The sequence below is a fragment of the Paramisgurnus dabryanus genome, chromosome 19 (assembly GCF_030506205.2).
Source record: "Paramisgurnus dabryanus chromosome 19, PD_genome_1.1, whole genome shotgun sequence".
Taxonomy (NCBI): Eukaryota; Metazoa; Chordata; class Actinopteri; order Cypriniformes; family Cobitidae; genus Paramisgurnus; species Paramisgurnus dabryanus.
In genome coordinates this window covers 20,314,926-20,339,503 of record NC_133355.1, presented here as the reverse complement: position 1 = coordinate 20,339,503, position 24,578 = coordinate 20,314,926, and the positions used below count along the sequence as shown (strand labels likewise).

Genomic DNA, 24,578 nt, shown 5'->3' with positions numbered 1-24,578 from the left:
AAACGGGGTTACACAACAACACTACACACAAAAACACCCGAGTTATGACAAAATTACTGTGTTTTTAAACATTACTTAGCAACAAAACTAAATGTCACAATAAATATGGTGGCATAAATGCGTCATTGAAAGTTCCTGAAGCGTATAAAGCCAAATCTATTGACCTTTGACAAAGCTGGTTGGCAAAGAAAAGCCAAAGCTGCCTGCATCAATACTTTAAACCTCTGTTTGAAGATCAAGAATAAAAGTGAGGAATAAATAAAGGAAGTTGAGGGCAGCATTAATTTGGATCTTGCAGCCCTTTATGGGCTCATTCTTCATAATGAAACAACTCCCTTGGCAATCACTTTAAGATTTCTGGTGGCTAATGTTGGTGTAATGGCATACAATTAATAAAGCTTGATTTACCGAACTCTCCAAGGAGGACAGGGAGAGATATGGCACTCTTGCTCATATTAGTCTTGTTGTTTCAAAAGTGTTTTACTGGCAACATGTCAAGGAAATAATTATGTAAACATTCATTGTAAAGGGCATGCTGTGTTCCTGAGATGGAGAGCTGACAGGCATTAGTACATAAGCAACTGAACTTTAATGGTTTTGTGGCGTCTCCAATAAAGTTTGCATGAAGAAACACACTATTCTTGCTTTGCAAACATAATGGCATTATACAAATAACAATAAATAATCTAATTCACAGATTTACCAAGAATGCCGTGCACAAAACAATTCTTTCAATGCTATGTAATAGGCCCTGTCCCTGGCCACTGCAGAATCACATTTCATTACAATAATCAATAATTAAAATGGCCCCTTTTCATCAGGACTACATCACAGATGCCACCAGCATCAACTGACATCCCTTACCCTCCTATTTTTTACACCATGATCAATTTCATTTGAGGCATTGATGTATTTTCAAGAGCAACTGTTATTTGAAATAAACCTGCGCATGCGAAGCCCACAGGGGTCACAGCTGTCTATCCAAGCACAATCCTTTACTGATTTCAGACACCAGTGGACTACTGGACGAGCTAGTGGGCTACTAAACAAAACAAGCTCAAACCATGGTGGACCACTGGACAAATAAGCAGACAACTGAACAGTCTCAGACAGTGGACATCTGGACAAGCAAGTGGACTACTGGAGATGGTAGTGGAATATTAGACATGTTTGAACATAGTCTACTTGACTAGTGTACACATTGAAATGCCTATGGGCAACTGGACAAGCTAGCGGACTACTGGACAATCTCTCACAACAGCGGACTGCTGGACAACCTCTCACAACAGTGGACTGCTGGACAAGCTAGTGGAGAGACTGCTGGACACGCTAGTGGACTGCTGGACATGTTTGAACAGAGTCTATTTGACTAGTGTACACATTCAGATTCATATGGCCAACTAGACAAGCTAGTGGACTACTGGACAAACTCTCTCAAGCTAGTGGACTGCTGGACAAGCTAGTTGACCGCTGGACAAGCTAATGGACTGCTTGACAAGCTAGCACACTGCTGGACACGCTAGCGGAATGCTGCACACGCTAGCCGACTGCTGGACACGCTAGCGGACTGCTGGACACGCTAGCGGACTGCTGGACACGCTAGCGGACTGCTGGAATCGCTAGCGGAATGCTGGACACGCTAGCGGAATGCTGGACACGCTAGCGGAATGCTGGACACGCTAGCGGAATGCTGGACACGCTAGCGGAATGCTGGACACGCTAGCGGAATGCTGGACACGCTAGCGGAATGCTGGACACGCTAGCGGAATGCTGGACACGCTAACGGACTGGTGGACACGCTAGCGGACTGGTGGACACGCTAGCGGACTGGTGGACACGCTAGGGCACTGCTGGACACGCTAGGGCACTGCTGGACACGCTAGGGCACTGCTGGACACGCTAGCGCACTGTTGGCCACGCTAATGGGGGACTACTGGACATGTTTGAACAGAATCTATTTGACCAGTGTACACATTCTGATTACTATAGGTAACTGGACACGCAAGCGGACTAGTGGGCACGCTAGCGGACTAGTGGGCACGCTAGCGGACTAGTGGGCACGCTAGCGGACTAGTGGGCACGCTAGCGGACTAGTGGGCACGCTAGCGGACTAGTGGGCACGCTAGCGGACTAGTGGGCACGCTAGCGGACTAGTGGGCACGCTAGCGGACTAGTGGGCACGCTAGCGGACTAGTGGGCACGCTAGCGGACTAGTGGGCACGCTAGCGGACTAGTGGGCACGCTAGCGGTCTACTGGACACCCTAGCGGACTACTGGACACCCTAGCGGACTAGTAGACAACCTAGCGGACTGCTAGACATGTTTGAACATGAGTCTATTTGACTAATGTACACATTCAGATTCCTTTGGGAAACTGGACAATCTAGTGGACATCTGGACAGTCTCTCACAACAAAGTCTAGTGGTTTACTGGACAATCTTGCTGATCATTGCTTTTAACCATTTAATGTTCCCTTCAATACCAAAACTGGAAAATGTCAAATTAATGTTTAATAATAAAAATGTGTTATTAAAAGCACTGCAAAACAACTGCGTTTTGCTCACACCCATAGACCTACACTAACAACAAATATAAACATCCCCTACAACAATCGCATTTAGACAGATTGAGACCCACCAAAACGTAACCAATACAATAATGAGAGACGTTACAAGACGCTCACCTTTATATCTCTCCAGCACATCCTCATACGCCTGCGCGAACTCTTTCTCCTGTAAGTGATTCGCCGGCAGTAAACCCGGGATGTAGCCGGCCATAGTGTCGCTCACTCCCGCTGGCCGACTCAGAGCGGCCCGCCGACAGAGTAATCCAGACCTCCGACAGCAGCTGTCAAATCCCCCGAGGGTTAATAACCTCACACCGGCTTATCCACAGTTCAGTATCGTCCTCTCATGTATATTTATGATCGTAAACAGGGTAAATTAAATCTCGTGAGCTACTTATCACTTGTTCTTAAAAAAAAACGTGCCGAAAAAACAAGGTAAGGTCAATAAGAACACCTCTATTAATCCTTAGTGTAAATATGTCTAATCATAAATGACATGTAAATGTCCCCAACGCTTTGAATCTAAACGTATTACAGTGTAAACCCATCTTTCATTGGTTTAGATAAAAATCGCGACGGATGTCGTATTTAAAGTCCATTGTAGCGCGTCCGGGCCGGTGATTGGGTTTATATGTGCGGTGGGCGGTCCCGTTCGGCTTCTTCTGAAAACAGATACGGGTCTCAATGAAACGCTATCCGGACAGCGGTGCTTTATATTCCGTTGTCGGTGCTGTCTCGAGTCGCCGGTTGCCTCTGTGTAATCTCTATCGGTTGCTTTATTCCCATCCGTGCAGCTCAATGTAATGGCTGCTTTCTGGAGCAATCACACGGCGTGTGTGCGACTCCTTCACTCCTCCCTCTGTTCTCCCCGGAGCGAATGGGCTTCAGGTTTCTCTATTCTTCCCGCAGTGCCTTCCTTCCTCACAGCCACGCCAGGCACATCCAGCCCTGGAGATCTAGAGCCACAATGGCTGATCGCAATATGGGCTGATTGTTGTGTTTTGTCGCCCCCAGCTGGTCAAAGTGGAGAGGTGCAGGACGCAGAGGTTTCTCACACAGATTTGTGGTGGGCTTTTGTTTACAATCTATTAAACTGACACTTTGTCGATCCACCCCTTGATTCATAGTGAATTTAGTTGTTACTTTGAGTTACAACCATTTACTCTATATATTGTTTACTTCATTCTTTTTATCTTTATATAATGTACTGCAGTAAAATGCCTGAGCTTTACATCAATCATTTTAAAGTGTCACTGGCATCTTCTGTTCTGCATATGATAAATGCACAAGATCAGATGCCATATAAAAACTTGAACAACCCTAAGATAAAAACTTGAAGTAAATATTAGGGAACAACCAATACAACGTTTTCTATTACTGATCCAATTTCGATACCAGAAGTATGAGTATTGGGCGATCTCGAGCACTGTACATTGTAGAACAATCAGGAATATTACTTTTAGTTATTTTTACTATTTGCTTTAAACACAAAATATTTCCAATTAATTGTGTAATTGTGCGGGACAATGATGTGGCCCAAATCCCCTCAGACACAGAACAAAAGCACTCATAAAACATTGATAGCATGCTTATTGAGAGGTAAATGGCTACTAGCTAGTGTCATCTCCACCCATCATCTGTAGGCTAATGTGATCTAAACCAAACATAAGATGGTTTATTCTCTAATAACCTTTGCCTTCTCATCTCAAACCTCGCCATTATTAGTTAATGTCTGTTAAGTATTTTAGCTACATAGTAACTTTCCATGTATTATTGCAAATTAAAATCTTTCTTTAAAATTACACTGTTGAATAAAAAAACACTGAATCCTAAATAGTCAGTAATTCATGAAGAACTATATACAATTTTTTCCCACCATCTCTGAATTGACATTAAAATCCAAACATCCTCATCCACATATCAAGGGTTACAACAAATACACACACACACACACACATACACACAAACCAAGCTGTCTCTGTGACCTGGAAGACACACATGACCCCACAATGAGTCCAACAACTGATAGCCTGACAGCGGATATTGCTGTTGGCCCCCATAGGTCCCCAAACACACATTACTCAGACACATCCACACTTTAGCGTAAGAGATTATCATATTTAAATAAAGCAAGAGCTAATGGCTAAGACACAATTACAGTTTGCAAATTACATTGCTATTTTGCTTTTATAATAGCTGCAAAGTCATTCTTCTCTCGTCTCTTTGAATTTATTATTACAGAATGATGCACAATACGCTAAGGCTCATTATGTCTCAAATTAATTTCACGACAGAGGATGAGTTTGCAGATTTGAATAAAAATCCTTTTTTCCTCATCTAGATACAAATAGGGAGAATCAGATTCATAGTTTAAACTATTTGTCCTTTTTAACACTTACAGTTTTATTTATAAAACCTCTGTCTCGTTGTCTGCACCAGGATCCCTGAAGGAACCACATTTGGTTTATTTTCTTACTTTGTAGGTGGGCAACAACAATAAAGCGTGATTAGAAAATAGCAATTTAATGCAGGTCCAATGGTACTTTAATGGAAGTGTTTTTCCATTGTGACCCTGCCTGTCAAAAGAGATTTAAAAGTATGAAATTAGTGCTTCATCAATCTCTTCGCCCTTCCTTCAGAGTGTGCAGGGATTTACAAACCTTAAAGGTCTTAAAGGTAAACGGCCACCCAGTCTGTAAACTGCAATGATTTACCGAAATATACAGATTTATACAGAAATATACAAATCTGCATGCAGATTTAAGATCTATGTGCATGAAGCTATTTGTGTTTGGATGCTCACTGTGTGTTTAAGGCAACTGTCATAAGTGATTTGCAATATGCCATTTCAAGACTCAAGTGTTTTAAATCACACATATCCCCCTTCCTCCCTATGCTTCCTTGCATGCTAACCACGTTTGATATCTTCCCATTGACCTCCTCGGTTTCAAAGCTTGTCTCGACTCCATTGTGATGTTCTTTTTATTTTATCCTCTCATTTATTCTCCACTATCTTTTAACAAACCTCCGAGTTACTACCGCTTCTTTCTCAAGCTCAAATTGAAATTCAAATGATCCTGCTGACTGTACTTCACTATTTGTTTATCGGGCTTTTGCTCTTTTTAATTCCCGTTCCATGCAACTGCATAGCCATGGAAACGAGGGGGACTGGAAGAGCAAACAGGTAACCCATGGCAACAGGGGAATTAAGGGAGCCTGGCTTAGTTGCCCTTTGAGCTGCCTGAGAAAAAGTAGTAATTATAACAGATAGGCAGGGTGTTAGACAGCTCTGCATTAAAATAGTTAAAAGCACAATCCTTATGAAAGGTTTTAATATCAGATGGATTTTTACTGTACTATATTTTAGGTTCTTACTGAAATCATATATTTGAGATTAACATGCTTTAATATCCCTATGAAATTAAAACTAACAATTCTTATTTTTTAAAAAGCAAGTATTGTCCGATTCACGTTTTTATATTTCCTTAAGTGTGTATTAGTACATGTCAACGATATGCAAAAGGTACAAATCCCAAAGTAAACAATGACGTGAGTTATCGTCTGCAACGTAAATCTCTTTTCTTGGACTACAACAAACACACAGCTTGTAGGCAACAGTTTACATCCTGGGCCGGTTGATGTGGACACAACGGCCATTATCATAATATCTCCCGCTTCTGAAATACAGCCTGTAAGTATTCTATGTTTTCATATTTAAAGAATTTGCTACTGACTAAACCATGACTCAAACACGAGTTTTGAGCAGTGCAGAGTAGCGCTTGTTGTTTGTCGTTTCTACGATCATAAATGCAGACATGGTTTTAATGTTTTAGTATCCTTATCTTACCAATCTGTTATGTCCTGCTCAAGCCGCGCTGGTAAAGTTGATCGATCAGCTTGGTCATCTGCATTTTCTGGATCAGATTCGGCTCATATTGATAAGGTAGTAATGATATATTAACTCCTGTCACCATTGCATTGTGATTTAATCTTTCAAAAATGGTAAGGAGCGTCACATTTCCAGCTGACGTCAGAGGTATTACAGTGAAATACGTCACAACACAGAAAGTCGATCACGGCTTCCGGTTTAAGGGGGTTTTAAGGTCATTTCTGTCAAATTTTAAATAGCTTAAGAAAGCTATAGGGGTCAACCAATTATCGACCTGACCGATTGTAGGTACCAATATTAAAGGCAGGGTGCACGATCTCTGAAAGCCAATGTTGACATTTGAAATCACCTACACAAACACACCCCTACCCCACTAGAATCTGGACCTTCTTTGATAGACCCGCCCCACACATACACAACCAAGGCAACAATGCTAGGGATCGACCGATATGGATTTTTTTTTTTATCGATGCCGATACCGATTTTTGTTTCATCAGCCTTAGCCGATGACCAATACAGGCTGCCGATTTTATTGAGCCGATATTTGTAGCCGATACTGCTTTTGCTCACTCAGTTTACATGGTAAAAATGACACGATGATGCCTAATGTTACAAGGCTCAATTTAAAAAAGTAACATTTACTGAACTTAAAAAACTATATTTAACAAATAGTAAAAGCAGGTGAGGGTGCTATGGAGCCATGAACTGCACTCTCCACAATGACGAGGAACTATCAGCAAAGGATATTGATTTCTAGCACTTTACTACAACAAATATATATAGAGAAATGAGAAATAAAAACTCGCTTTGTGCAGCTATGATCTGCTGTTAGGCCGAGCTTTCGATGTTGTCATGGAAAGGTTTGTTGTTTTTAGTCACAAGACCTGCAATCGCTTGCGGCTTCCAGCACTCTGTCTGTAAATAACGCCGGAAAAAATCGGCGAACACAGCAGCCACACATAAAACTCGCAAATATCGGCCGGCCGATATATCGGGCTATCACTAAACAATGCCTGTTAGTAGACACGCCCCTTACTGCTGATTGGCTACAGGTGTGTTTTGGTCCTTGGCCCGACTTCCTTTTCCAAAGCGTTTCTCAAAAATCATGAATTAATTAACTTAATTTGCTAAGTATGTTGATATGAGCTTTTTTTACAGTGTATATCGGTTCGAAATATCAGTTATCGGTCTACTTAATCTTTTCGACACCGGCCCTGTAAAACACATATCGTCCCCTAATGCAAAGATATTCCAGGCCATCTTCTCCCATGTCAACAAACACCTCAGAAAAAATGTTTCCATTCAGGAATACAAGTTAAACACATGGCCATAAAACTGTGAGGTTAGGACTGGCAGAGAAAACTTATGAGTCTGTAGCGTGACTGTCTGCACAGCTTTCCAATGAGCCTTGAGTAACCTAGTAAAGACCGACTCACACTTCTTTCCAATTACGCACCCAGGAGCAGAAATATAACTAAATCTTCTTCCCTTAAACCACTTTGCTCTTTGTATCACACATCTTCATTCAAGATTAGTTTCAAATACAGACACTGTCTAATGGGAGGAATAAAATCAACAGGAAAAAAACAGCCAGCACTCTATAAAAAGTGTCTTGAAACATTTTTGGCCCCCAACCCTTTGCCTCTCTATTCCCATTCTGGTCCAATCGCAGTTTTCTACACAGAACTTGATCCTCATGCACAGCTGCATGCAAGACTATCTGCAAAATAACTGATGTGTTTATTGCCAGCTTTACTCAATTGCCAGATTGCTTTTAATCAAATCATAAAGACTCAAAACCAAGAGCCTTTTGTTCTTTCATCTGGTTTGAAGTTTGAACACCAACAGTGTCCCTAAAGACTGAGACCACTTTCGCACTTATACAAATCAACATGCCAATTTGAGTAATAAATTGAACAGATTTAATGACATCATGCATTAAACATGGTTTAGACTTATTTACATGATGTTGCTGGAAGATGCAAACTGACTTACAGTGCAAATCTTTATGGACTGAACTACAGGTGCACAATGTTTTAGGATGATGTTATAAATATTATAAGAATATGATTGGAAAATGTTGCAAATATTGAATGCAAGTTAATCTGACCTTTTGTGCAAAAGAGATTACTGTAAAAAAATCTTTTAGATGTTTTAAAATCTGGGTTTTAAAAAAAAGTGGTCTTAGACTTTTGGACCCCCAATCACAGTTTCAGCTTCCTGTCAGATCTCTTACCTGCTACTCGTACCACCGCCCTCTCCGCGGGGTCCAGCACCGAATCCTGGCTCTTGCGTTTGCGTCTCTCATGTTTGGATAAATTCCATGGTAAGGTGTCTCCGGCAGTGCTGTGCGCACACGGTGAGAGAGAGCCCCCCGATCTCTCGCTACGAAATGAACGCTCGCTCATACACGAGCGCTCGCTAAGCGTCTCCTCATCCGAGGAAGACATCTCGCCAAGGGGCTGGGAGGAGAAAGAAAAATGAAATAAGGTCAGTATAATACTGAAAAGCACTGTAATGTAAGAGAATGCATAATTTATCACCCACAGGGCTATGAATAGAAATCATCAGGTGATCAAAGCACATTTCAAATATTCTTAAAAAAGCCATGGAAATGAACCTTAAGGTTTGAAAAAAAATCAGGTCAACATCGCTGACTCACTTCAACTATGATGATAAGAAAGAAGAGCAGGCAATTATTGATCTGCCTTCAGTTACAGTTCTATTAAAACACATCTTGATCAGTATTGGACATTTGGCTGGGCCGGAGATGTGCATACCTCTGTGATCAGCTGGAAGGAATGGGCCCTTTGGGGCTTGAATAGGCTCCTGTCCATCACAGCTCATCAATATAACTGAGCTCATCGCAAGCTTTCAGGTCTCATCTACTCACATCATTCAAGAAATGCTTACCAGGATAGCGATACATACACATAATATTTACTTTCATTTTAATGCCTTTTCACCATTATAATTCAATATGCGGAGTTGAAGTGTTAGTTTACCCAAAAATGAAAATTCTGTCATTATTTTACTCACCCTAAAGTTGTTACGAACCTGTATACATCACTTTGTTTTGCTTTTTAAAGTTTAAAATATGTTATAAACTTTATTTTTCTAACAATATCGCATCGATTAACCACAAAATACCTTTATTAAACCCTTGGAGCCCTGTGGATTACTTTTGTGAAGAATGACGGTGCATTCACACGGTCCGTCAGCGTTAACGCTTAACGGAAGGCTTGTCTGAAGCGTGGCCAACAGCCAATCACTGTGGCTGCAACACAAGCTCTGGTCTTCCATAAACGTAATTGGCTGGCTCTGCCTAGGTTATTTGCATAAGGCGATATGATTGGCTGACGCACGCGTTGCCGCTTGAAAAGTTGAGAAATGTTCAACTTCTGCCGCGAGCAACCGCACTGACGCGGCGCCAACGCGTCAATGCTTACGCCCCGTGTGAATGCGCCGTGAATGCACTTTCATGGGCTTCAAAGTCAGAAGTTGTTCACTGTTTTCTACCGTTATAAGCATGGAAAGTAAAGACATTTACTAAAATAACTTCAAATGTGTTCGTTTGAAAGATGATGGGGTCATTTTGATATTTGGCTGTAGTATCGCTTTAGGCAGGAATCTGAAGCACCATTGAGTTTCATAGTAGGAAAGCAAAAATACTATGGACGTCAAAGCTCAAAAACGATTTGGTTACAAACATTTCTCAAAATATCAAAAAACAAAGAAATGTATACAGAAATATATATATATATATATTTAAATATATCACACACACACACACACACACACACACACACACACACACACACACACACACACACACACACACACACACACACACACACACACACACACACACACACATATAGGAACAATTTGAGGGTAAGTAAATGATGACAGAATTTGTATTTTTTTTCTTTGGTAAACTATCCCTTTGATGACACATATTCAAGATGGTGTAAAGAAAAGAAAAAAAATCTACTAAACAAATTTTTTTAACCTCACTTACTACTTCTTAAAAACATCATTTTTTTAAGATGTCAAATATTTGGTGTTGCATGTGAAGTTACAGCTCAAAATACCTTATAGATAATTTATTATAACATGATAAATTTGCCACTTTGTAGGTGTGAGCAAAATGTGCCATTTTTGGGTGTGTCCTTAAAAATTCAAATGAGCTGCTCTCTGCACTAAATGGCAGTGCCGTGGTTGGATAGTGCAGATTAAGGGGCGGTATTATCCCCTTCTGACATCACAAGGGGAGCCAAATTGCAATGACCTATTTTTTCACATGCTTGCAGAGAATGGTTTACCAAAACTTACTAGATTGTTCTTTTTCACATTTTCTGGGTTAATAAAAGCACTGTGAACGCAATTATAGCACTTAAGGGTGTACTTACACTATTCAAACCAAACCGCGCTCGGGCGCGTTTGACCCCTAATGCCTGGTACGTTTGACTAGTGTGATCTGATTGGTTAATCATGCCCCGGCCGGGTTGCAGAGGTGGGCTGGAGTGTGGTTCACTTGGGCTCAGGCACTAAGGCTATCGGCTAAGTGCAATTCGAAAGGTGAATACGTCAATTGCGCGACCACTCATCTTCATCTGCCTCCGCAAAAAACCTTTTGATGCTTGCAGAAGGGTTTCGTGAATGTCCGAGCTGCACACGTGACAGATCAACTAAGCAATGTGATGACATGTGAGAGGGTCATCTGTAATCGCGCACCAAACGACTCCGAATCAAAAACACAGACTTATCATTACAATGGGTTCCAGTGTTAAGCGAGCGCTTTACTTCCTGCTTTTTTCAAAACAATCGTATCTTAAAGACGAAAGCGCGCCCGGGCTCGGATCGATAAAAGTACAGTGTGAGTGCGTGCATCTTGGGGAGTAGGGGGGGACAATCGCGCTGGGGCATGGTTTGGTTTGGATAATGTGAGTGCGCCCTAACATGAAAAAAGGCAGATTTTCATGATATGTCCCCTTTAAAAAATAAAATACTATTACTACTACTATATGGTACTATACTACGGTAACAAAAGTTATGATTAAATAAAAGTGGAGACTTAAGTAAAAACTAAAGTAATATATTTGACAGACATTGAATATAAGAAAGAAGTCATACAGCAAATGATGAGTCTCAGTCTAAGGATGGTAAACCCCACTTAAACCTTTAAAAATGGCCATCATAATTCCAATTATGTCAATTAGATTTGTGTATATATCCTGCATGTATACTGTCTTATGTTTCGCAAAAGCAGAATTTCTGTATGTTGCTGTAGTTGAATCTTCTTGCCATCCTGCTGCTGTCTGACAGCGTGGTGGTTCTGTGGCAGCCAGCAGATATACAGTTTTTGCCTATTGCTTGAACACTTTTTGCAAAATTTGGCTCATTATGTCAAAATTCTACACACAAGCCACACAGACATAGCACTTGGAGATTAACAACTCACATCCATGCCAAAATGAAACACTGCAATCAAAACTTAGCACTCCTTTCTAAAAATGAAATTCTTGTAACAAAACCATACACACAAGCACCATTTGAATTACTCTTTCATATCACCAGCAACACACTAATCCGCTTTATATATAACACTGCAGCCTTTGTGGTTTTATATTTATCGTAATTTTCTTAGACTCAGTCTTTAGTAAAACTCAAAAGTAGATTTATTTAAAGATATACTTATTTGTTTAAATTTATTCAGTAATCAAACAAGAGTTTTTACCCAAAAAAAACATTCTTAAAGGAATAAAGAAAAATAGAACCACAAGTCATCACATTTAGCCACAAAACAAAAATAAAAAACAAAACAAATACTGGATAAACTGCTATTGTGGGGTGTTTGTGTGCGCATGTATGTGTGTGGTGGGGGCCTGGGGGGTCTTATGGATCCCTCCCTCTGTTCGTATCTGGGCACAAGACCTCGTCGACATCACAGGCGATGTCCTCGCGGGCTAGGCATCGGGGAAAATATCGTCTTGTGTGCCTAATCCACCCTTGGATGGATCCCACCTCATTGTAACATTACAATGATACTCCTTTACATTCATTTTTGAATAGTACTGTACAGTAATACTGTAATATGATACAGAATCATGTGACACATACAGTAGGTACAGGAGTAGAAACTTGAAGATATACCTGTTCTCCAGTCGGAATGTTCTTAGTATTGACGCTACTGTGTAGCAACTGAGGTTAGGGTGGACTCTTTGCCCAGCCTCCCTCATAGATAGGCCATGATGTCATCCGATACACGTCTCCGCACTGGTCCTCGTCTTTGTCCTCTTCCATGTTCACATCCACGTCCAACTCCTCTCTCTCTTTGTCCTCCTCTTACTCTTACTCGCATTGCCTCCATGCTTGCAAAGTTCTCAGAATGTCTTATCTGAGGCCTATTTGTAGTGCTAAGACTCAGACCGATTGGTGTTCTGTTTTCTGTACAAGTGTATTCAGGTGTGTATGTAAGTGCCTATAATTGCCAGATGACTTTTGGATTTTGAACAGAGTGTTTTCCCAATGATAATAGGTGATTTCGTTTGTGAAAAATGTGTCTAATGTAAGAAAACGTGTGTAGTGTTTCGCAATAAGTGTGCTACAGAATTGCAAACAAAGTGCAAAGTTGACAATGTGTTTAAGCTATGGTTACACTGTGTTTAAGCATATGCTACAAGAAGTTTAGGTATTGAGGCTTTGGTCTAAGCATTCGGATTTAGTGTGTAAGCAATAGGCAAAAACTGTAAATAGAGTCCATGCTGAATTGAAAACCTTGCTATGTGATTATGCCAGTGAAGTAAAAAGAAACTCCTATTTCTTCGTCCATTTCTTTCTCACCAGCACACTAAGTCAGTTCACGGCAGCTAAACGCACACAATGCACAGGGAGCTGTTATGTTGATTTAAGGTCTCTCTACAACTGGCCCTGAGTTTGCACAAAGAACCAGATTTCCCACAACATTCGCCAGGCACATCCCAGAACAGACTTAATATTACGCCACTGCTCCATTTCCCTTAAAAAGAAATGATAAGTGGAACAAGGGCTTGTGGCTTTTTTCTGCTGTTGATGTTTTAACAACATGTGCAAAGATGTTCTCATGTCCATTCACCCCTGAAGTTGGAAAGTTAGTAACGCTGATACACAGACTTCTGGGAAACTGAAAAAGTATTGGAGGAGGGAATGGCCTTGCATTATTCACAGTTTTGCTATTCCGGTATTATTTCTTAATGTTTAATCTGAGAGCAATATCATTTGTGTTTTAAAATAATCAGTTTAATGTCCTGTATGATGTGAACTGAGTTACTCAAAAGCCTAGCATGGCAATGTGTTCTTATAGCTCAGTTGTGCTAGCAATGCATCGGTCATGGTTTGAACCCAAGGAACCCACATACAGATAAACAAATGTATAGCTTGAATGTCTTGTAAAATGCTTTGAATTAAAGCGTCTGGCAAATGTGTGAAAATTAAAATTTGGCAATCGTGTTGTAGATATACTAGTATTGTATTATAATTTCTCATCAGCTTTAGTAACCGATAGGTTAAAAAATTCAAGGAAATGCAAGATCATGTTTGTTCTTTTTAGATTTTAGTTATTTGCCACAGGCAGTCAGTAACCATTCGCAACAACAAGCTCTATTCGATCCGACCTGATAACCTGAAAACATCTGCAACCTTGTGAATGAGATGACGTCTGAATCTGAAATGATCAGAATGGCCCGACACACACAGCAACAGCAGCGAGCATGGTGTAAGGTTGTGGCATATGGCCATCTCTATAGGAGCACCGGGCAGGCAACCATCTGCACTTTTATAAATAAAGGTTGCAAAAATGTTCTTGTGTGGTTCCTTAAAGAACCTTTCGCTTGCATTAAAGAATGGGTCTTCAACAGGGGGTCTGGGGACCCTTGGGGGTGCTTGGTGGTATAACCGCGGGTCCTCCAAATATTGTAAATATTGTTTGAATGCTATTTTTTTATATTAAATAATAATAATATAAAATCCCCAAATATAATGTTTTCAGTTAAATTAAAATATGCCAAAAAATATTATTTTAGTCTCTTTGTAATGTAACCATAATAACAAAGTTTGTGTGAAAAATTATAATAAATACAGTCCTAATTGTAGGACATAGGGGTCCCTGCTCCCCCTTTCCATCCATTAAGGGGTCCCCAGCCAAAAAAGGTTGAAGACCACTGCATTAAAGGGTCTTTAAAGTAGATAAAAGTTTTACTATAAAAAAATAATAAAGAACTTAGACTCAAAGGTTCTTTGGGGAACCAAAAATGGTTCTTCTATAACATCACTGAAAAGAACCCTCTTAGCACCTTAATTTTTATAAGACCAAGTGTACTTTTTATATATTTGGCGGATGCTTTTATCCAAAGCAACTTACAGTACAGCGAAGGACATTTGATCCGTATGAGTATTCCTAGGGAATCAAATTCACAAACTTAGCGCTGCTAAAACCAATTGATTTACAAAAACCTGTCCTGCCCCACGCAAAAATCAAATATATTGAAATATTATTTTTTTAAACATATGCTTATATATGGCAACATATGAGATTTTGGTATGGGACATACAAAATACTGTAGCATATTATTAATAGTTCTGTAGTATTAACTATAGTCAATTGATGTAATAACTGTAATACATACTGTAGTATACTCTAAATGCGCTAACGTAAGGTTTTTTATTTATAGTACTATAGTCTAAGAATTGTTCTACGGTTTACTACAGCAATATATGCACTATAATATATTTTGATGATGGAGGCTGTTATTATCTACACACTGTAACTTTAATCTCAAGAGTTGTAGGCCTATACAGTTTAGTCCAGAAATGCCCATCATGATCATTAAAAAAAAAACCGTTGACCAGATTCCTTTTTTCTAGGACATGAATGAATATGAATATATTTACCAGTCATTCCTGAGTGAAACACACGCAGATCGATACATTTTTTGCATAGTAACGCCCCTTCCTTCAGCACGACTACTGCAACAGTAACGGATCGCAAGCTGAATAAAACACATTATGAGCTCCGTTTAACGGCAAACCTGACGGTAACGTGGCGGAAACCGACGAGAGTGACCACAACGTCTTTGTCCAAACCCTCCCTGAATAACGGCTTTACACTCGTCCATTCATGCAGGCGTGAAATGAGTAAGTCACAAATCACCTTAATCTGTAATTCATGAACGTGAGAATACTGGAGATGAAGAGATGGTAGGAAACGTAACGTTACCGTACTGTTCACACGGTACAGCTGAACGTTATTACAATTAACGTAAATAATATAACACAGACTAAATGCTGTGCCAGACATAATAATGGACATTTGGACCTTCTTACCGTATAACGGCAGTCCGTTAACGCGCGCTGAGGCGAGGATGCTCGCTTTTAAATCCCGACAAAACACGCCTCTCCGCCGGCTTGATGAACACAGATCGTGTCGGTCCGCACCGGCCCGGTAGACGGAGCAGCAGTATGGAGACTGTGATTCGGTAATGGCTGTCTACTGCCCTCCTTTCATATCCCTCCTTCTCTCCCGCTCTCCCTTTCTCGAGCCCCCTCCTCCTCTTCCTCACTCTCTCTTCTCATCCTCCCGTCTGGCCCGGCCCTCTTTAATGATGCTGGTGATGGTTTTAATGATGATGATTATATAGTCTATTTCATATATGAATATCACAAGACTGTCTCACACATTTAACAAAATATATAAGCACAAATATAATAAACTTAGTAAAATTCAATCTATAGAAGTGAACTTTCTGGGGTTTAGGGTTTAAACATTACAGTAAAATGCCTGGAAGTCAGATAAAGCTTTGAATATGAAAGAGTTGCTGAAAACAATCCATATGGTAGTGATTTCATTAGCTCTTAACTATTTAAATCATTACAAAATTCCTTTATGCAGTGTGTTTGGGGAATTATTCCAGGTATTGGTTTTATGTGCCAGACAACAGCCTAACAGAACCCAATTTACCAGTAGAGACCCACAGAGAGATCAATACAATTCCCATTATAATCATTAAATCCATTAGAACTTCTATGATGTTTCTATTGTTTTTTTAAGCAGTGGTTTCCCACTGATAATGTAAGCTAAATGTGGCAATAGTTTCTAACTTGATACAAACAAACAGATTTCAGAGCAGTTTTCGATTTGTTATTCTCCTCGTAGCTTTGCTTACAAAGCTGCTGTGGAATTCTGACAGGGAAGGATTAACTGCTGTTGGTGCACACATCAAACAAAAGCCATTACAGAAGACCAGGCCAGCCCAGCTAAAAATACCAGTAGACCATCCTATGGACATTCCTTTTGTAATTTTTACTCTAATAAGATAATTATTATGTGAAAACGAATAATATGAGTTATAAAATGCACCAGATTATACAGCGATAACTCATGTCTAAAGTGAGAGAGAGAGAGAGTTTGTAAACTTATAACAGGAATAATTGAACTCTTGTGATGGTCAGTATGTTTACCGTTTTTGTTTGACGTAAAACTTGTACTTGACGTAACATTTAAACTAAGCACAGGCATTCTTTCCAAGTGTCTTGACAGATATATCCTAGCTATTATCATGAAATGATTTGTAGGAGTAAAAATGCCTCCACAATGTTTTTCAAGTACGTCCTGTCTTTGATGTATTCAGTCCATCTTAAAGGGATAGTTCACCCAAAAATTAAAATTCTGTCATAATTTTTTCATCATGTTTTTATCTGTTAAATACCAAAGAAGATATTTTAATAAATGATGGTAAGCACACCCCTTATTGTAACCATTGATTTCCATAGTAGGAAAAAAAATATAATGGAAGTATTGTGATAAACAATAAAGATATTTTGATAAATGATGGTAAGCACACAGTTGACGGTACCCATTGAATTCCATCGTATTTGTTTTTCCTACTATGGAAGTCAATGGTTACAATCAGCTGTGTCCTTACCATCATTTATTTAAATATCTTCTTTTGTGTTCATCAGATAAACATAATTCATACAGGTTAAGAATAACATGAGGATGAGAAAATGACAGAATTTTCATTTTTGGGTGAACTATCCCTTTAAATATCTTTAATTAGTTTTGAATCGGGTTATTAATTTTATTGAATCTTATAGACAGTGGTTTGTTCCTGCCACCCGCTGACCAAGATACCAAATCACTAATCTTGTGAGGGTGGTAGACTTAGTAATGTAATTGGGATGTCAAAAGGATTGATGCATTCATATTAAGCTTTCAGCTGGAAGCTATCCCATGGGAAGCTCATCCGAACCATTCAAAAACAGTTCAATTCAATTCAGGGTCAAAGCCATACATGAATACACATAACAAAATGTGCTAAACCGGAAATTAAGGATAAGGTCTTGCACTAAAAAATGAATTTAAGCCCAAATGTAAATGTGCTTTATATCTTTAAAAATGCATTATAACAACTATAGCTTTACAAGAGAATCAAGGCAAGTTGTACTAAATGCCAAAACCCTGTAAATATATATATTTATTTAGATTAAATGCATACCTCCTTTAAAATACTTTTTTTCCAACCAATGAGGGTTTGTGCAACTAAGGGGAAATGAGGGAGGTGTTCAGGAAATGTGTTTAAAAACAATCACTATCCAAGTTCAATTGTAGGCCGGAATAGGATGCCAAATACTGCAGGAATACACAATACACATATTTGATGGAAAATTGACAACAAATAACAGTAATAACATGGAATCAATACATTTATTTCTCAAACATGAAACAATGTTGATACAGCAATAATATTTATATTACATAATTGAGAGAGCAACTGTACAACAGTATGACTGGGCTGAAACTGAGTTTTATCCAGAGTTGCTGAATTCACGGCCGTGCCTCCTCATTGCCTGTGTGGTGTGAAGGAGGTGTGTAGGCTCCCTCCTTAATCAACTTATCCCTCTGCTTACGAATCTCGAACAAGCGTTTTTGCTGTAAGAAGCAATGGCAATGTTAGTGCTATTAATCAAATTCAATTTGGTTAAATGACTCTCTAACAAGTGTCATCTCACAACTGACTTACTGTCTTTTGGCGGTGCATGCACTCATAGAAGTCTTCAAACTCAAGTTTGCATTCTCTTTTGGCCCTAGTCTGGCCTAAACCATGAGCACACTCAATCCACTCCTTCTCAAAGGCATGACAGCGAGCGGCCCGCTTCTGTGGCTGCTCTCCGCTCTGGGCCAAGAGCCACTGGTCCAAATTAATGCCCAGCTTTGTCTGGAGGTCAACGAATGGCATGGTCCTTGACATGTATGTAAATATAAAAAAATAATAATAAACAAAATGTTAATATAAAAGAACAATACTACATTTATTATAGAATCAAGTCTGAAAATAATACATAAAACAGTCATCTATATTTAAAAAAATAAATTGCATCCCAAAAGTAAAAATAATATTACTTGCGCTATCCAGGTACTTAGATAAATGAATATATATATATATATATATATATATATATATATATATATATATATATATATATATATATATATGCATCGTTTATGTTTTTAAAAAGTCTTCTATAGAGAAACTTTCTCTAATGATATAAATGTTTTATAGAGAAACAACTAACGTACAGGCGCTGTTTGTTGTTATTACAAGTACACCTCAGAGAAGATATTTGGTATACTTAACAATTACATGCTTGTCTGCTGCCATTGACAACTAAAATTATTATACCAGTGCAGAAAACAGGTTGTTTGTTGATCAACTTAGCTGTACTCCTACTGCATGCTAACATAATAGCATAACGTTATGCCGAATAACCGCGAAGCAACATGATGTTTATTCTAACGTAATGCATCTACGTTCAAATGTTTACATTCTTACAACATTGTTCTTACATATTTGGAACATCTAACATACATAATCAATTAAATGTAATAACAAACACTGACCGTTTCGATCAGAGTCACTTTAACCTTCTTCAGGCCCACGGTTCACTCACGACCTCTGCCGTAAAGCAGGCGCTGCTTTAGTCAGTGATGTTTTCGACACTGCTGCAAAAATGAACTTGACGTTGATATTTCACGACAGCAGAGGTCAGTGTTGGTGAAGTAAAAATTGATTTCGACACAAAAAAGGACAAAGACGCTAAAACTAGTTTGTAAGAATCTAAAAATGTATCTAACAGATAATTACATCAAATATATTTAGAATAATTTAGCAGTATGTAGGATATCTATGAACATACCTGCTGGTGCTGGTGGTGCTATGGTGTGGTCACTGAACTTTTAAGCTCATTTTCTTGTTGTGCTGAATCCAAAGTGACTCCGTTTTATTATGTGCTTTGTGCAGCCACATCTCCAGCTGTGAAACTACAAGACGAAAAACTCACTTATCTAAATCAAGGTATTGGTTATTAATCGTACAAGATGTGCGTGTGCACCGCTGCCATTTTATTAATGTTTATGTAAATTATTACTAACGTTACATTATTCTATTCTTCTTTATATGCTTGCATGTCATAATACTATCCTAACTCTATGCTAGCGTGTTTTCAGAGTACTGTCTGTGCGTGTGGTGTTTCATGACCGACGACTTCAGTAGCCTACACAGAGCACCAACAGCTGGAGGGATGGAGATGGAACCGACCAGGAGACAGAATCTTGGATTTAGGCGAGTCTTCTCTATTTGAAAGTCTTAGGACTTTTATCATTATAAAATTATCAAAATATGTACACTATAATACAAGTGTACATTAAGAAATTCCCAAAATGTTTTACTATGTCCATATGTCCCTCTGTCAGTTGGGATCGTGGATCCTCAAGCACATCCATTGCAGCTTAATACCATACAGTTCCTCAGGGATCCTGACCAGAATGCCTCTGTGTTTATCCGGGTATATTTTTTATAAATTCAATCGCTTTTATGCTGAATTTATTATCACAAGCAGTAACTTCTCTGTCTCTTCATATGGAGGTTAACTGCATTAGCATCGAATTTACTCCTAGAAAACATGGTGGAGAGAAGGGAGTCCCCTTTCGCATTCAGATAGACACCTTTGCAGCCAGCGAGCAGGGGGAATATGTTAAATATATGCTCTCCGCCAGCTGCCAGGTCAACGTATTTAAGGTAGAGCTGTCAGAAAGATAACTTTTGAATCTAAACTGTGTGAATTGTGATGGCTTTAGACTTTAAAATATGTATAAAAAAATTTGTATAGACGCATTTCTTCTTGTTGCACTATTTTATGTTTTGTCATTTAGAAGACATTTTGATAAATGATGATGAGCACACAGTTGACAGGATCCATTGACTTTTATAGTATTTGTTTATCCTGCTATGGAAGTTAGTGTTGATTGTGTTCCTATTATCCTTTATTTAAATATCTTCTTTTGTGTTTAACAGAATAAAAAAACTCATACAGTTTTTAAACGATGCAAGTAAATGATGACAGAGTTTATTTTTGGGTGAACAATCCCTTTAGTGATTGCTGTGGACATTTGTATTAAATCCTTAGCTTCTATGTTTGTGAAGTTTGTATTTTTCTGTTGTAACTTTTTTTTTTATAAAAATATTTTTTCAAATAGCTTTTTTCAAATGTATACTACTAACATCTAAGCAAGCTGTTTGTTTGGTGACTTTTTCTTCATAAAATACATAAAAACATATATTATTTTTATGGTGCTTAATTTGGCACTTGACTCGACGGAGTTGTGTCGGCAACGTGACGTTGGGACGGACTCGACGGAGTCGTGTCGACACGTTTGGCACTTGACTCGACAGAGTCGTGCCGACGCGTTTGGCACTTGACTCGACGGAGTCGCGTCGTCAACGTGACGTTAGGATGGACTCGACGGAGTTGTGCCGACGCGTTTGGCACTTGACTCGACGGAGTTGTGTCGGCAACGTGATGTTGGGATGGACTCGACGGAGTCGTGTCGACGTGTCTGGCACTTGACTCGACGGAGTCGTGCCGACGCGTTTGTCACTTGACTCGACGGAGTCGCGTCGGCAAAGTGATGTTGGGACGGACTCGACGGAGTCGTGTCGACGCTTTTGGCACTTGACTCGACGGAGTCGTGCCGACGCGTTTGGCACTTGACTCGACGGAGTCCCGTCGGCAACGTGAGGTTGGGACGGACTCGACGGAGTCGTGCGGACGCGTTTGGCACTTGACTCGACGGAGTTGTGTCGGCAACGTTAGGTTGGGACGGACTCGACGGAGTCGTGCCGTCGCGTTTGGCACTTGACTCGACGGAGTCGCGTCGGCAACGTGACGTTGGGACGGACTCGACGGAGTCGTGTCGTCGCGTTTGGCACTTGACTCGACGGAGTCGCGTCGGCAACGTGATGTTGGGACGGACTCGACGGAGTCGTGCCGACGCGTTTGGCACTTGACTCGACGGAGTCGTGCCAACGCGTTTGGCACTTGACTCGACGGAGTCGCGTCGGCAACGTGAGGTTGGGACGGACTCAACGGAGTCGTGCCGTCGCGTTTGGCACTTGACTCGACGGAGTCGCGTCGGCAACGTGACGTTGGGACGGACTCGACGGAGTCGTGTCGACGCTTTTGGAACTTGACTCGACGGAGTCGTGTCGTCGCGTTTGGCACTTGACTCGACGGAGTCGCGTCGGCAACGTGACGTTGGGACGGACTCGACGGAGTCACGTCGGCAGGGTTGGCGCCAGAGAATACAGAATGAGGGGGCCTCCTGTTTCACTGGGGGGGCACCTCGTTCATCTTATTATTTTATTATTAGTAGTAGTATATTATTATTATTATTATTATTATTATTACTACATGGCACTGTAAAATGCTTGGTACTGATTGGCCAGTCGCAACATTCAAAGCTATTTCATTCCTTGAACAACCGCCTGAAACACAGCCTCACCCAGGTGCTGCGTGCGAGTCATGTTAACAGGGAGTTTAACACCTTCAAATTATACAGAATAAATATTCATAATTAATAACGTATATGAGATTGTATTTACATTGATTAAACCGAATGTTCGTCTTTTGACTTTTAACATGTTTTAACGCGTCTGGCTTTCACCCATTATGAAACGAACGTGTTCTCAGAAGGTTTGTATTTCTTAAAAATAAGCTAATAAAAGACATAAATCTAAATGTTATGTCTATATATCTACTCGTATAGCAACTAGCCGTGAAATAAGCGGGATTATTCCAGCCGGCCAATTTGTTGTCGCAAATAAATCCCTCACTATAGTAAAACCATAACTTATCATGACGCTAAAGTGCAAGACTGAAAAACTCACGCAAATCATAAAGACCAGTACATAACCAAATAACAGCAAAAGAAAACAATGTCACTGACATATCTAACAACAGAATGAACTATGCATTTTACCTTTAGAAGAGCTGCAGGCGACGAGAGGACTTTTAAAAACTTTTTAAGAGGGTCCTTTTAAAATTTCTTCGTCTTGCTCAAATGCCGAGACTTAGCCTACAAGTGTACATTATTTAGATAGAGAATGAGTTCTCACGCATGGCGATTGAGACCCCGAACGTGACATTAACTTCCAGTGCAGACAAAACACTGGGGAATTTGTCATTGATTAAACCGAATGTTCGTCTTTTGACAAGTGTTGTTCAAATGTAGTGGCTGCGTGTATGTAACTGGCTGACTATGTTAGCATTGCATTGTGGGTTAGTTTTTTAATTATTATTTTTTTATTAATTATACTCCTAATTTTAATCAGTATCCATTGTATAACCAAATTTATTTGCAGCACATTTTTTTGAATTATTAAGTTCATTATTATTTTGAGAAGTAAGGGGGCACAGTGACTCAAGTAGCCGGGCCATGCCCCCTAGGGCCCGCTCGTGGCGCCGACACTGCGCGTCGGCAACGTGGCGTTGGGACGAACTTGATGGAGTCGTGCCGACGCGTTTGGCACTTGACTCGACGGAGTCGCGTCGGCAACGTGACATTGGGACGGACTCGACGGAGTCATGCAGACGCGTTTGGCACTTGACTCGACGGAGTCGCGTCGGCAACGTGACGTTGGGACGGACTCGACGGAGTCGTGCCAACGACTGAATCTGAACCTGCACAGTTTAATGCATTGCATGTTATTAACTTACTGTCATGCATTGTGTGCAACAGTTTTTGTCTTCCTCTTCGTGTTTTGTCCACTTTCCCGGTTGCTTTCCCACTTTCCACTTGCCCAGGGCCCGTATTCCAAAAGAATCTTAATTCAAAAAGTAGCTCCTAGTGACGCAATTCTAAGAAAATTCTTAGAAATGTGGGCGTTTACTCTTAAAATTAAAGAAAAAATCCTAGTAAAGAAAAAAGTAATTCAGAAAGCATCTTAACCCTTAAAAGAGGTCTTAAGGTAAAAATTGTTAGGAGCACGGACGAGGACTTTTAAGAGGCTTAAGAGTTTTTTAGCAACCGGGAAAGTGGATAAAACACGAAGAGGAAGACAAAAACTGTTGCACACAATGCATGACAGTAAGTTAATAACATGCAACACATTAGATCGTGCAGGAATCATGTTTGTGACCGATCTTATTAAAGACATAATAATATAATATACCGCCAGAAATAAAAGTAATCACTACATTAACTACAGTAACAGATTCGGTAACTAGAAAAAATTCAACTATGCAGCAGAGATGATTTAGGTCTCTTACAGACGTCTATTAAACAAAGTAATCACACAAACTTATAGAACATTGTGTTGCTGTTTATTTCCTATCTATAACGTTAAGTATGACATTAACAGCACTTATATATATAAAATAAATATTAATTATATATTAAATCTATATTGTATATTTTCTCAATTTATATATATATATATATATATATATATATATATAGGTAAAAGTATACCTGCAATTTCAAATTGATGGCTAATAATAGATCCTATTATTACTCTTTTTCTTCCTTCTTGGACAACCAACCAATCACAGTCTTCAAAAAATAGTGTCATACGTAGCAACGGGGTCAACCAAACCTCCTCACTAAGATAGGATTTTCCATCCATTCCTTGCTCAGAGTTCACTGAAAATGTTCTGAAATCACTTCTAAGCTAAACCTCCTGGCAAGGAATTTTTAGGTTAAGTTAGGAGCTCTCTGAGAGGATTCTCAGAATCTTTAGGTATACGGGC

The 24,578-nt window shown here is 39.7% G+C and overlaps 2 protein-coding genes and 1 long non-coding RNA gene across 8 annotated transcripts in view; 1 reads left to right on the top strand and 2 right to left on the bottom strand.

The window, feature by feature from the left end:
• The window catches only part of macf1a (microtubule actin crosslinking factor 1a), a 181,465-nt gene extending 165,492 nt beyond the window's left edge, over positions 1 to 15,973 (bottom strand). For all 6 annotated transcript variants that reach the window (XM_073812743.1, XM_065292458.2, XM_065292460.2 and 3 more), the window contains exons 1-2: positions 15,819 to 15,973; positions 8,692 to 8,917 (exon numbers count right to left, since the gene is read on the bottom strand). In XM_073812743.1, coding sequence (XP_073668844.1) covers positions 8,692 to 8,905 — 214 coding nt within the window. In that variant the 5' untranslated portion in view covers positions 8,906 to 8,917; positions 15,819 to 15,973. The remainder of the gene's footprint in view (positions 1 to 8,691; positions 8,918 to 15,818) is intronic.
• A 2,206-nt stretch (positions 15,974 to 18,179) lies between these two features.
• Positions 18,180 to 19,509, bottom strand: ndufs5 (NADH:ubiquinone oxidoreductase subunit S5). The gene is made up of 3 exons (XM_065292452.2): positions 19,393 to 19,509; positions 18,515 to 18,734; positions 18,180 to 18,423 (listed from the first exon to the last, which is right to left on the bottom strand). The coding sequence occupies exons 2-3, from the start codon at positions 18,728 to 18,730 to the stop codon at positions 18,319 to 18,321; spliced, it is 321 nt and encodes a 106-aa protein (XP_065148524.1). The 5' UTR covers positions 18,731 to 18,734; positions 19,393 to 19,509; the 3' UTR covers positions 18,180 to 18,318.
• A 10-nt stretch (positions 19,510 to 19,519) lies between these two features.
• On the top strand, positions 19,520 to 21,053 carry LOC135782036 (uncharacterized). Its single transcript, XR_010545394.1, has 3 exons — positions 19,520 to 19,601; positions 19,793 to 19,846; positions 19,988 to 21,053. It is a non-coding gene; the product is annotated as an uncharacterized lncRNA (long non-coding RNA).
• Positions 21,054 to 24,578: the final 3,525 nt, after the last annotated feature.